At 42.7% G+C, this 14,677-nt stretch overlaps 1 protein-coding gene across 1 annotated transcript; it reads left to right on the top strand.

Moving 5' to 3' along the window:
• The first annotated feature begins 11,600 nt into the window (after positions 1 to 11,600).
• On the top strand, positions 11,601 to 14,353 carry ahsg1 (alpha-2-HS-glycoprotein 1). Its single transcript, XM_018760999.2, has 7 exons — positions 11,601 to 11,849; positions 11,974 to 12,084; positions 12,258 to 12,342; positions 12,456 to 12,622; positions 12,818 to 12,931; positions 13,022 to 13,096; positions 13,733 to 14,353. Exons 1-7 carry the CDS (start codon positions 11,646 to 11,648, stop codon positions 14,183 to 14,185), a joined length of 1,209 nt encoding a protein of 402 aa, XP_018616515.2. The 5' UTR covers positions 11,601 to 11,645; the 3' UTR covers positions 14,186 to 14,353.
• Positions 14,354 to 14,677: the final 324 nt, after the last annotated feature.

Below are 14,677 nucleotides of genomic sequence, written 5' to 3'. Positions count from 1 at the left end.
TTCTCTGTACAAAAAACATATTGGGTTAAATGTGTCGCTGCCGGGGGCGTGGTGGCGCAGTGGGTTGGACCAGGTCCTGCTCTCCAGTGGGTCTAGGGTTCGAGTCCTGCTTGGGGTACCTTGTGACGGAGTGGCGTCCCGTCCTGGGTGTGTCCCCTCCCCCTCTGGCCTTACGCCCTGTGTTACCGGATAGGCTCCGGTTCCCTGTCACCCCATATGGGACAAGCGGTTCTGAAAATGTGTGTGTGTGTGTCGCTGCCCTTTTGGACAGGATGACACCTTCTGTAAATTTTACTTGGAATTGGAGTTAGAGGAAACCAAATGCCACCTTGTGAACCCAAAACCTCTTGAAGAATGTGAGGTCAGACGGATAGATGAAACAGTAAGCATGTTTTCAAAACAAGAACAAAAACAACCCTCTCAACCAAACTATTGAAATCCTTGGCTCACGATACACTGTACAGTAACTCAGTTGAGTTCTTTATAAACAGTCAATTAGGCAACACACATTTATCCTCTCTTGAAGACAGTTGAGCCAAACTGCAACATTACCTTGACTGTAATAAATGGAGAAACATTTTCAGAAAGATACTCATGTCAATCTGAACCAGGTAAGGGATGTGCATTACTTCTTCCATAAGTTCTTTCAAATTGCATGAATCTTGGTGCCTTTTGATCCCTCCTTTGATGTATCAATGTGGAAACAACATTCCTTTTCAAACTGCCTCTTCAGTCTCCAACAGCTTCAGCAGAAGAAATTGTCAAGGTGTGTCCAGATTGTCCCACCCTCCTCCTTCTGTCTGACCCCAAAGGTCTGGAGAGCATCAAAGAAGCAATGAAGAAGTTCCATGAAGAAATCAACAAAACGAGCTACTTCGTACCTCTGGAGGTTGGCAGGATCTCTACACAGGTACAGTAAATGTTTCTGACACTTCCTGTATAGTGGATATGCACCTCAAATGCAATGGGCTCACAGGTCAGTGAAAAACAATGCAACGCTTTCACAATCTCTGCTGTCCTGATACTTGAACTATATAATATATACAAGGTTTTTCTCAATTTAAAGTCAGCCTTGACCTTAGCATCCACTTCTGTGTTTGAGAAATCCCTCACTTTGACATTGTTTCATTGTGTCATGTATTGCATGTTCCTGGAGCAGCCTTACTTTGCTGAATTTGCCATAGTGGAGACAAACTGCTCACGCCAAGGGAATTCTGAGAAATCCAACAAGTGTAAGATGCTCAGCAAGGGGGAAGCTGTAAGTTTAGAGTTCTGAAAGTTCTATTAACTTTTCATGAAAAAGAACAGGCAATACAACTACTTTGTAGTTTGTAAAATAACTTTCTTCCTTAAAATTTGTTAAACTAATTCCCTCCTGGGGGTGTAGTGGTGTGGTGGTGCAGTGGGTTGGACCGGGTCCTGCTTTCCAGTGTGTCGGGGGTTCGAGTCCTGCTTGGGGTGCCTTGCAACGGACTGGTGTCCCATCCTGTGTGTGTCTTCTCCGGCCCTACGCCCTGTGTTGCTGGGTAGGCTCCGCGACCCCGTATGGGACAAGTGGTTCAGACAGTGTGTGTGTGATTCCCTCCTCCATATCTGCAAATACTCTTTTCAGCACTTTGGTTTCTGTACATCTTTATGACTGGGAAATGGTGAAATCACCATTTACTGTGACATCTATGATACACAGGTACTCCTCTTGACAGCCTAGCACAATGTATCACCACCACACTATTCTCTGTGAAATTTGCTGAACATTATTAGTTTAATAAAAGAAGGCAGTATATTGATTCACTGTCAGCAATTAAGATTTATGATTGCGGGGAGCTCAGTTATATAAAACTCAGTGGTATTTCTATGCATTCTCCACAGCACCTCACTGGTCACCATCACGACCATCATAACTGTCACCATGAGGGTCATTACCACAATGGCCTACCTCCAAACCCCACTGGTCTGCCTAAACCAGAATCACCTGCGCACCACCACCCCCATGTTTTGGACAAACTTCTCTTTAGTAGTATGAAAATTCACCCATTGCCCTTCAATTCACCGGTCATCTTTGCCATGAGGGAAGCACCTCCACCTATTTCCTCTCTTTCAATAGCTGGTCCGCATGAACTCATATGGTGAAATTGCAGTTTAGACAGAGAATATTTGCCAATGCATGCGGATTTTTCTAAACTATTGAAAATCCATACCAGCTACATACTTGTTTAAATGCAAAATTGATTTGGGAAAAAAGCACAATCATCGCATTAAAATTATATGTTTTAATGAAAATTTTGTTTATATCTATACTTTACAGTTTATATTCAAATTATATGTAGTTTTATAATTTGATATCATTAAAATTAAACTGTTGCTTTCAATTTAAATTTTTTTAAGCTATTGTGATCCCTGTATATGACGACAATTTTTTTTTAAAAAAAGCATACTACAATAAAATACAGTTTGCGTTTTTCATACTCTATATGATATTCTGATAATTTATTTTACTTTTCCCTTAGAATCTTTCCTGATCCATGGAAGTAAACTCACACACACACACACACACATTGTCTGAAACCGCTTGTCCCATGCAGGTTCACAGGGAGCCGGAGCCTAATCCGGCAACATAGAGCGTAAAGCTGGAGGGGGAGGGAACACACCCAGGACGGGACACCAGTCAGTCGCAAGGCACCCCAAGCAGGACACAAACCCCAGACCCACCAAAGAGCAGGACCTGGTCCAACCCACTGCGCCACCATGCCCCCCTTATGGTGGTAAACTATGAATAGCAAACAAACCTTAAGCATTTATTGATTTGTCAAAAGGTTGTTTGATGTGAAGTGCAAGTTTTTTTTGATAAGTTATGATGGTCATTTTGGCTTTAAAAGAGGGACTGCACAAAATCTGTTGAATTTCTCAAAGTACACAAAAACATGTGGCAATGAATTTTTAAATTTCTTTTTATTTTTTTGAGGACTGCTTTTTCCTCAGCAGCATGACTGTCCTAGATAACTGTACAGGAAATGAAAGGTAGAAATGCTTTTGCGGAAATGCCATTGCACTTCACTGAAACAGTGGAAATACAAATACAGTAACACATTTTTACTATTTCAAAATCACAATAATCATCAGAATGCTGTATATGAAAGGTACTTTTTCATTTTGTACTTTATGGATTTTTGAACATATCCATGTCAGAGAGTATCTTCTAAGAACCCTAGGATGGACCTATTCAATTATTGCACAGTTAGATATAGCAAAATCTATAGTTAAATCCAAGAAAATCTTTTTGCTCCAAAAGAGCAACGAACTAAACAATTCAACTTATTTTCTAAAGCCACTAACAGGTAGTCCTCAACTTACGACATGTGCAACTTACGGCGACCTGTACATATGATGGCTGTCTCATTGACATTATTATATTATTTTCGAATCCCAACCTTTGATCATAACATCTAATGCCAACCACTCTGCTGCACAATGACACTGATTACCACAAGGTACCATATGTCTTACTGACTTGGTCAGTGTGACTCATCATGCTTTACTTACAAAGAAGTTATTTTATTTACAAAATGTTTTGCTTATGATTCCATTCAAGTCACTTTTTTTAGAATGACTAGCAGATAAAGATGTAAGTGTTTTGGTGGTGCAGAAGCGAAAAAGCTAAAGATTTAGAAATGAAACTGAAAATTATAGTGCAATGTAAATATGTAATTAAAATGCTGTATATAGTTATTATTTTCTATATTGGTATTATTTTATCAGAATTTTCACATATTATTTTAGCATAAGGGGGGTGTGGTGGCACAGTGGGTTTGGCCAGGTCCTACTCTCTGGTGGTTCTGAGATTCGAGTCCTGCCTGGGGTGTGTCCCCTCCCCTCCAGCCTTGCGCCTTGTATTGCCGGGTTAGGCTTGCCACGACCCTGCTTGGGACAAGCAGTTTCAGCCGCTGTTTGTGTGTGTGTGCGTGTATGTATGTATGTATGTATGTTTATTTTAGCATAATGTGTGAAAGTTTTTAAAAATGAAGCTTCGGCAAACTTCGACTTCATTGTTAGCCGCATGGGTGCGTTTTAGGTGTTTCAGCCCCTTGTAATGTATCACATAAACCATAAAGATGAGTAAACAAGTAACATGCATGAATGCCAAGGTCATCAGAAGGGAACTCTGTTGTAAGTCAAAGACCACCTGTAATTGCCTTTTTAAGGTTCTTTTCCAAAAATGAAAAGAATCCTGGAAAGCCTTCTGAATTCTTCCTCTCCTGGTTTACAATGAGTTTGCATATATTAACCTAATAAATATGACAATCAAAATATTATAAACCACATGACAATTCAGCCTATCTTGTCTGTTTGGTGAATTGGGTATTTAAAGACTAAGCATAGGTAAAATTTTGCCTAGAGCATTTTTGTCTTCACACAGCTACTTGTGTAATGTCAGAGTTTACATTTACTTATTTTGCAGATGCTTTTCTCCAAAGCAACTTCCAATGAACTCTATGTAGTGTTATCAGCCCACACACCTTATTCACCAAGGTCATTTATACTGCTAGAAACACTAATTACAATGGGTCACTCATCCATACACCAGTGAAACACACTCTCTCTGTGTCACTCACACACTATGGGTGAACCTTAACAGCATGTCTTTGGACTGTGGGAGAAAACCAGAGCACCTAGAGGAAACCCACACAGACACAGGGAGAACACACAACCTTCACACAGACTGAGTGGGGATTGAACCCATGTCCTCTTGCATCTCCCAGGCACTGTGAGACACCAGCGCTACTCACTGTGCCACTGTGCCACCATGCCACCCCAAAAAAAAGGGCAAAAAGAAAAAAAAGAGAAAAAATTGGAATGTGATTAGGAATTATTGATTATTTGGATAAACCTTTATGCAGCTACTTGTATGATGTGTGGTTCATATGGTGGAAAGTAACAAACCACCCTTTAGAATCACAAGTCTAACACGAGGAAGACAGGAAGAAGTTGCAGTAGACCAGGCAGGGTATCATTGTACTCTGGACCAGAAGCTGCACAGTGTGTTGTGAGGTACCGGGACGTTCAGCATATGTTATGTATGATGTATCTGCAGGGCCGAGTTATGAATGTGATGTTTCGTGAGAAGAGCAGATTTAATTTGATCATTACTCCCAGGCTCTTAACACATGAAGTAGATAAAATGACTGTGTTGTGATGTTTGATAGAGAGTTCCCCACAGATGAACATATCCGGTGGGAAGTGAAGAAACTCAGTCTTGAAAAGGCTGAGTTGTTGATGGTGATCAAGCAACATGGCAATCCAAGAAGAGATCTCCGAGAGCCATGTTGTGATGAGAGAGGACACATCAGTAGCTTCAGAGGCATGAGAGAACAGCAGTGTCGTTAGCACTGCAGTGGTAGGAGAACTTGTGACAGGAAATGACCAAGCCAAAAGGTGCAGAAAGAGGTAATGAAGAGGTGTAGATGGAGAAGAGTAAAGGGACCAGCAGTGAGCCCTGGGAAACACCAGCTGAGATTAAGAGGAAGAAAGAGAGCTGCATCAAGGCAACTGACAAGATTTACCTGATGGGTAAGACTGAAACCATTTCAGTGCTGTTCTTTTGACTGAAAGATGTTGAAGACAGGAAAGCAGGATCTCATGGTAGACAGTGTCAGATGTTGCGCAGAGGTCAAACAGAATGAGAATCAAAAAGAGGGAGGCCACTGTAACGTCCAGATGTATTACGAACATGGATATGTATTACTGTAACGTCCGGACATGAACGTAAAGTATGTCTATTTACAAGTGCACTGTGCTAACTGGGAAGTACAGCGCAGAGTTGATACACAACAGAGACACACTGGGTACTGTTACAACGGCAGAAAATGAAACACGGATCTGTGACTGGGACTTGAACACATAGGTGTGATGGAACAGCGGACTGAAACACGAGTCTTGGACAGGAGCACAAAAGGCTTTCAGAGACAGGACAGCCACTTCGGACTCGAACATAAACTACAGAATTAAATCATTTCCAAATAATGCATAGTTTATTATTACATCATTATTATTGTACAAGGGGGTGCGGTGGCGCAGTGGGTTGGGCCCCAGTCCTACTCTCCGGTGGGTCTGGGGTTCGAGTCCCGCTTGGGGTGCCTTGTGACGGACTGGCGTCCCGTCCTGGGTGTGTCCCCTTCCCCCTCTGGCCTTACGCCCTGTGTTGCCGGGTAGGCTCCGGTTCCCCGTGACCCCGTATGGGACAAGCGGTTCTGAAAATGTGTGTGTGTGTGTGTGTATTATTGTACATGAGAAAGATCACTTACAAATGGTATATAGATAAAGCAGTTGATACTCTAACCAGGAGTGGGAATTCCAGCAAATCCTAGGTTGGAACTTAATTTTTGTCACGCCCACACCCTCGAGTTGATGCGGAACACCTGGGACGTGGCGCAGACTGGGGCATAAAAGGTTGCGTCAAACCACTAGCTGATGCAGAACCTTGTTCAGCCTGTTGTTGTTAGTGATCTCCTAGCCTCTTGCTCCACTCCTTCCTGTTCCCTGATGCCTTCCCCGATCCCATCCTTTGCTCCTACATTTCTGTACCTTCCTATGATCATTGACCTTTTGCCTGTGTACCGACCTTGCCTTCTGGATTCTCCTTGTAACGAAGTTCGTGCCTCGAAGACAGATTCCCTGTCCCTTGACGTCCACTCTTGGATTTCCCTGAATAAACCATGAATCCTGCTCTGCACTTGGGTCCGCCGCTTCCTTCTGGAACCAACCATGAGAGAAGGTTCCACCTTGAATACGGACCCAGCGGAGCCGAGCTACCTGCGGGGAGAGCTCCATGCTTGGGACATGCGCTTAGGGGAGCTTGAACAGTCGCTCCTAAAACTCGAGTCCGCTTGCAACGGATTGGTAAGCACCTTGGAGACTTGGAGAGTGTTCGCGCAGCCACTCCTGCGCCTTCAGAACCTCAGATACCCTGTCCTCGTGTATCCCCTCCGACCCACTTTGATGGGACCCCGGCGGTTTACTGTGTGGGTTTCTTATTACAATGTGAGCTCGTTTTTTCCAGTATGCCTCATGTTTATAGCACCGATCAGAGCCGGATCACCTATCTACTCTCCCTGCTCATGGGCAAAGCACTTGAATGGGCGACAGCGGTATGGACGAGTGGCTCACCAAGCACATATGATGAGTTCAAGAGCCGATTCATCTCCATTTTCGGACTTCTTCACCCAGAAAAACACGTGAGTGAGAAACTCATGGACATACAGCAAGGTAACTGACCCATGGCAGATTACACCATAGAATTCCATACCCTCACTGAGCGCAGTGGTCGGGGCGAGAAAGCTTTGTTAGTTTGTTTTCGCCGTGGTTTAAACTCTCACATCTGCAAGGAAATGGCGTGCCGGGGAGAAAGATGGACCCTGGATCGTTTCATAGAAACCTGAAGTCGCCTTGAATAATCAGCACCGAAGCCGTTAACTCGGCCCAGAACCTGCCCCAGAAGGCTCCTGTCCCACTCAGGAGAAAGCAGAACCACTGCAGTTGGGGCACTGACGCCTGTCCTCCGCAGAACGCCAGTGACGACTACAAAAGCAACTGTGTCTCTACTGCGGAGAATCTGGTCACATCCATCTCCGGTGCCCTGTCCGCCCTAAGACCAAGGAGAGTGGGACCCTTTGTTGTAACCGCCTAACCGTACCCATTATGCTGTCGTGGGGTTCAGGGGAGGCGAAGACTCAAGCCATGGTGCTTCATGGACTCTGGTTTTGCTCGGGGGCATAGCATCCCCATCAAACCCATTGAGAGGCATCTGAAAGTGAAGGCTCTGGATGGCCAGCCCCTAGGGAGGGGTTACGTGGACCATCAGACTGCACCGGTGACCGTGAGTGTGGGGGTATGTCACCAAGAAACGTTGAAATTTTATTTGATTACATCTCCTGAGCTTCCCCTGATTCTAGGGTTCCCGTGGCTCTCCCACCTGATCCAGTTTTTTGTCGGAGCACTGGGGAGTTGGTGGCTTGGGGAACCCAGTGTGAGACGACCGGCACTTGGGTCCGCCGCTTCCTTCCGGAACCAATCATGACAATCTTGTAAAGAAAAGGAGGAAACATGGCTAAAGTCACAACCATACTGTCACACCCCCAACCACATTCCAGCTGAATACACCCAGAAGGAATCAGTGGGGGCAGGCATAAAGGAAGCAACACCGCCACTCCTAGGTTGCAAAATCTCAATGAGACAATTGTTCTCTCTGCATTCGCAACCTGAAAGGTTGGTTTTTCCAACTGCTTGCCCCAGTTCCTGACACCTTCTGCTTCAAACCCAGCTCAATCTATTTGACGATGACCTCAGATTTGCCCTAAGAACAACGTTTGCTCCTCGATTATTTGACGCACGCCTGTCCCAGACCACAATTCCTGCCTTTGTCCTTTGGAAAACAATAAATGGTCCCACACTTGTCTCCTGGCTTTGTGGTTATGACACATGCCCACAAACAAGGAGCAGGATAAGATACCATAATCATTCCCATGATCACAAGCATGCCCATGGCTATGGTCAAGGCCATTATCACACACAACCAATGACCACGAGCACAAACACTTCCACCACTATGTCACAACCTTGAAATCCACATTAAGAGGCCCCTGGGAACGGTATACTACATCCTTTCAACGGATCAGCCCGTGACAATTGAATTATTACCTTACCAACCCGTTGTCCCACATGGCGAAACCCCTGCCACACTGCCTATTTTCACTGACATTCATGCTCATGGTCCACAGGAGAAGAAGCTGGTCATCCCTCCCTTCCCCAGCACCATGTCTACACAGTGTCCTGGGGCACCCATGAACCAGGTGGTCTTCATGACGGAGAGCATTTGCAGATGACCTACTTTTCCAGCACAAAACTCATTAGCAAATGATGTCATAAAGGTGTTTTTTATGGATAAGTTGGAACAATCTAGGAATTTCGCACCACTTCTAACAGCATGCTGCTTAAAGAGTGTAAAACAAGACTTTTCAGTCCCTACAATATGTACTAAATTGAGGGAATAAAAATAATTTACTTGGACTTCAAACGTCTCCAGGCAACTGACGAGTGTTCTTGAAAGATACAAGCTGCTATGAAAAAGAAGGAAAATAAACTTCAGAGTTTTGTGTACAAAAGATTGCGCTATGTCTGATTTAAAATGATATATATTATGACAAAGGGGGCGCAGCAGATTTGGCTGGGTCCTGCTCTCTGGTAGGTCTGGTGTTCAAGTCCCGCTTGGGGTGCCTTGTGACAGACTGGCGTCCCGTCCTGTGTGTGTCCCCTCCCCCTCCAGCCTTATGCCCTGTGTTGCCGGGTTAGGTTCCAGCTCATCGCTACCCCCGCCTGGGACAAGCGACCTCAGCTAGTGTGTGTGTGTGTGTGTGGGTGTCTGTGTGTGTTGTGACAAATCATTTCCAGTTCCCTGGAATGTGGCCTGCTTGTGAAAACTGGTATGTAAGGAGATCATTGTTATCCCAGGGTGCTGTTCACTTAGGCTATACAGTTGCTGGTTGTGTTTCCCAAGAAATGCTCTAAAATTATCTATTTCTTCCAAAAAATATTTGTACCTGGTATTATACTTGCTACAATGACCCCACAGTTTGCCACAAAGCATGCAACAACACTGATTTGAGAACATTTTTATTCCCCACACAGTGAATTTTCAGTCATTGTGTAGTCTCAGCCATCATGAACTTTACATTCAAACTGCAGCAGGCAGCCCTGGCTGTAGGCAAACACACACTCAGTTTCCTGGCCAACAGTACCATCAATTTAGTGTTATGTTGCAGATTGATTTTATGTAGATTTACTATCAAATTTGGCTTTAGAATTGAAATTTAAAGTGTCAGATTCCACCAGTACTGCTCTGACAAAAATGCCAAAATTGTTAATTCTGTGTATAGCAGTTTCAAACAGGTCCTTTGAAACACTGAATATCATTTAAATAACATTTTGCAAAACAATTACTAACACATTTAGACACATTTAGACACATTTAATAATGAGCACTTCACCCTAGCTCAAAAATTGCTAAGTTCTACTGTATTTGTACATATACAAATTTTAAAAAGGTGTGTTTTTTTTCTGTCTGTGACTGTCAGGACACTCACGACTCAAGGTAAAGAACACTTTTTGTCAAAAATTTTAGCAAATAAAAAAAGACCCATTAAACTGTAAATTCCACACTATGGCAGGGGTTCAAAATGGAAGGGTGCGCTACACTGAAACCCTGAAACAGACATTTCATTATCTCGCCAAGCTCAGAACACACTGGTTAATCAGTGACCCCGTTGTCCTAATATCACGAAAGAACACTGCGAAATTTATGAGAAAAGAGAAAAATAGTGAATATATTCACTTCTCAGTTTTTCTAAATTAAATGCTTAGCTGTTGCTTTTAAGATAGATCTAAAATCTTAACTATTAGCCCTCTATCTGACCACCATCCCCTTACATTTGTTGTATGGTAATATTCTTATTTTAATATTTGTATACAGCCTAATTCTTTTATACTAACTCATTTTAATACGCAAATAATAAGTGATAATTAAATCTGTTTCAAAAGATTAAAATCAGAATATTAAAAGAAATTCTGTGTTATTTTTTGAGGATTTTTTCAGTTGAGATGGAAAAATGTATGTAATGTGAATGAACCAAAAAATATTTGGCTTTAGCTATCCAAAGAATATCCATACCAAAATTTAAGCATTTTTCTAATAAAAATAATTTGTGGTAATGGTTTTTATGTGTCAAAATGAACATCATGTAGAGGTTCAAAGAAGAAATTTGGAATGTTCCAAGTCTGCTGGTTATTTAGAGATTTAAACGACACGACAATCCAGACCAGGGGTCACCAACATGCCATAGTGCCCGCGGGCACCAGGTCGCCCGCAAGGATCACATGAGTCGCCCGCGGGCCTGTTCTAAAAATAGCTCCCCATAGCGCCACTTACCAGTAAGCTGCATCTAATTTTTTTTGTTGCTATTCTTTTTAAATCACACTTGCATTGGTGTAAATTTGAAAATGACAATATTAAAAAAAAACTTTAAAAAATATTTCATATTAGATTAGAGCTAGCTGGTCTCCACGGCAACCGTTGCCGCAGAGAGCAGCTAGCGGGCGCAGTGAAGGGGAGGAGATGATTTACCCCCGAAAACATGGCAGAAAAAAGAAAGAAAACATATCATTTTCACAGTGAATGGGAGGAAGAGTTCTTTTTTACCACTGTGAAAGATTCCTGCGTGTGTCTCATTTGCGGGGCGACTGTGGCGACGGCAAAGCGGCACAATGTTGAGAGACATTTCAGAACGTGTCACGCAAGCTGCCACCATGCTAACTACCCACCGGGCAGCGCATTACGAGTGGAAAAAGCCCGCGAGTTAAAGGCAGGTTTGTGCAAACAGCAGTCTTTTTTCACAAGACTGGTGAAAAGCCCCCAAAAAGCAAACTGGTAGCCCTTCACATTAATCGGTACCCAAGAAGTAGCTCTCAGTTTCAAAAAGGTTGCTGACCCCTGATCTAGACACTGTTTACTCTTCTCGCCTCTGAATGACAAAATCATATAAATACAGGAGGAGACTAGGGGCAGTTCATTCCTCAGGTTCCTGTGCAGCAGTGACAACATGAGGGCACTCATTGTACTGTCCCTGCTGATTCAGGTGCTCTCTATACCCCCTCCACCTCACGTCGATCCCCATCCCGTCACCTGCGATGAGAAGGGGGTCCAAGAGGCTTCTCAGGCAGCGGAGAAACAAATTGCAGTCTATCACCACCATGGCTACAAATACAGGCTCACTAACACCGCCTCCAGCAAACTTCAAAAGAAGGTGAGCAGATCGTGATCATCCATGACTGCCTTTCTAAGCATGGTTGAGATAAGCAAATATTTTTTCCCTAGATAGAAAGCATGTGGGGTTGACCAGTTAAATGTGTCATTGCCGTTTTGGACAGGATGACACCGAGTGTGAATTTCACTTGGAACTGGTGTTAGAGGAAACCGACTGCCATGTTGTGAACCCAAAACCTCTTGAGGAATGTCAGCTCAGACAGATGCATGAAACAGTAAGTATGTTTTTGAAACAAGAATAAAAACAATCCTCTCAACCAAACTACTGAAATCCTTGGCTCACAGTATGGTATCTGGTAACTTTTTAATATTAAGTAAAACCTTGTAGGTTCTCTTCAAATAACTGATGAAGCAACCTGAGTAAACACACATCTGTCCTCTCATGCAGAAAGTTGTGTCGAACTGCAACGTGACCCTGACCATAGTAAACGGAAAGACATTTGCAATAAAGTACTCATGTCACTCTGAACCGGGTAAGCGATATAAATAACTGTTTAATGTGCTGCTTCAAACCATAAGCTTGGCTGATGCTTCCTGTGATGCAGCAATATTAACATTCTTGTTTTTTTCCCAATACCCCCAACAGCTTCAGCAGAGGAACTAGTCAAGGTGTGCCCAGATTGTCCCAGCCTCCTCTCTTTGACCGACCCCAAAGGACTGGAGAGCATCAAGGAAGCAATGAAGAAGTTCCACGCAGAAACAAATGAAACCAATTACTGGAAGATGCTAGAAGTTGGCAGGATCTCCACACAGGTAAATGTTCTGAAGCACATCTCCACGGTATATGTACACCTGAAATGCAATGGGCTTATTGGTCATTCAAAAGCACTACTGTATGGGTTCAATTTCTAATTCCCCAATACTTTGCAAAAATGCATTCAATAACTTATAATACCCCATTTAAACACTTGCTTTTACCATAGTTCTTTGTGTCATCCCTTTTTACAGTACATGTTCCAGGGACAGTCTTACTTTGCTCAATTTGCCATCGTGGAGACCACATGCTTACGCCAAGACAATCCTGAGGAAAGCAAGTGTAAGATGCTTGGCAAGGAAGAAGTTGTAAGTTAACAGTTTGAACGTTCTCTCATGCAATATACTAACTATTTAATTTGGATTAAAACTTTTTTAAATGAAAATTTGCTTTTTTAGCGTTTTGGCTTCTGTACGTCCACATTGCTGGGAGATGGTGAGATCACTGTTGACTGTGACCTCTATGAAGCACAGGTACTGTATTGCACTTTACAGCAACTTATTGCACTTTACTGCAACTTATATCACTGTACTATATATCTCTGGGAATTTCTGAAATATATGAAACACCACAGGAGTTTTACAAAATAATTTCTCAGTTTCATTGTCCCAAATGGTAATCTGCCAAATAAAGTGCTGCCTGAAAGTACATGAATCACATAGGGGTGGTCTTTATTCTGGTATAAAATATTAAATTAAACTTATAAAATCTAAATGTTCAAATCTTAAAATAAACTTCTAGAATGTATAAATTATTATGATTTACACACCTGATTCTACTTACCTACTTGGTGTAAACAATGCAACTTAGGGTTCACTTATTTTTGCACCTGCACTACTTCTGTGTTTCTGCTAAACACTTGATTTCCTCTAAAGCAACATATCGAACTGGTCATTACACACCAGTTATGTGACATGAAAAAGATTGCTTCTCATTAAATAACCGTTTCATGGTAAAACTGAGGGACATGAGAGATTCACATCCTTTCAAGCAGCACTCTATGTCAAAGATTAGTAGGACTGTTGTGATTCACTATAATTATATAATATTTATTTCTGCAGGGAGATTATAATTAAAAACTGAATGGTTTTGCTATGCATTTCCCTCAGAACACAACTGCTCACTATCACCATCATCACCATCATTTTCACCATGGAGTTCCAGGTGGAAGGCACCATGGCCCTCATTCCCATGACGGCCCACCTCCACACCATGCTGACCCACCTAAGCATCCTGGTGGCCACACTGAAGACCATGTAGGTCCTCCAGGAAAGCCTGATGGCCCACCAAAGTTGCCTCATGGCCCACCAAAGTTGCCTCATGGCCCACCTGGGCACCATGATGGTCACCCACCTGTCCTAAAGGAATCTTCTGAACACCACCACCCACGCGTTTGTGGTATGCCTCCTTTTAGGGATAATAAAATCCACCCAATACGTTCCTTCCCACCACCCTTTATGCGCCCAGGCTTCAAGGGTTGCCACCACCACCACACCATTCCACCTACGAATGGTGAAAGCCACGAAGGCATAGTGGGAGGCGCAGGTCCACGACACGTTTAAAACTGACCAGGGTTGTCTTTGGGTTAGAAACAGAGCTATGACATTGTCAGAAGTTTCTTATAAATTGTATTAAAAATCCATATTAGCTGGACATTACTTTAAAAGCATAACTGTTTTTAAGACAAATCGAAAAATTCTATTAAAATTAAATGTCTCTTTTCCTGAAAATTGCATTGTTACATTGCTGTTCTTCACATTGTGTTATTTCAATGTCTCATGCAAACAGCTATTACTCTACAAGGTGTAAAAATGAAATTATTGCCTTAAAATATTTTTTATCTCATTAATGTGAACAATAACGATGACTGCAAGTCACATTTTAAAATCTGTCAAGAGGGCTTACATGAGATTATTAGCAATTAATTGGGGACAGCTGGTAGTGTAGTTGTTAGAGCAACTACCTTTAGATTTACAAGTTCAATTCCCACCCCTGGCTGTAGCAAATAGGTAAATAATTGCAAGCACACGCACACTTTCGGAACCGCTCACCCC

This window comes from Scleropages formosus, chromosome 2 (genome assembly GCF_900964775.1).
Source record: "Scleropages formosus chromosome 2, fSclFor1.1, whole genome shotgun sequence".
NCBI lineage: Eukaryota > Metazoa > Chordata > Actinopteri > Osteoglossiformes > Osteoglossidae > Scleropages > Scleropages formosus.
The sequence above is the reverse complement of the archived record's forward strand: the minus strand, read 5'-3'. Positions and strand labels throughout refer to the sequence as shown.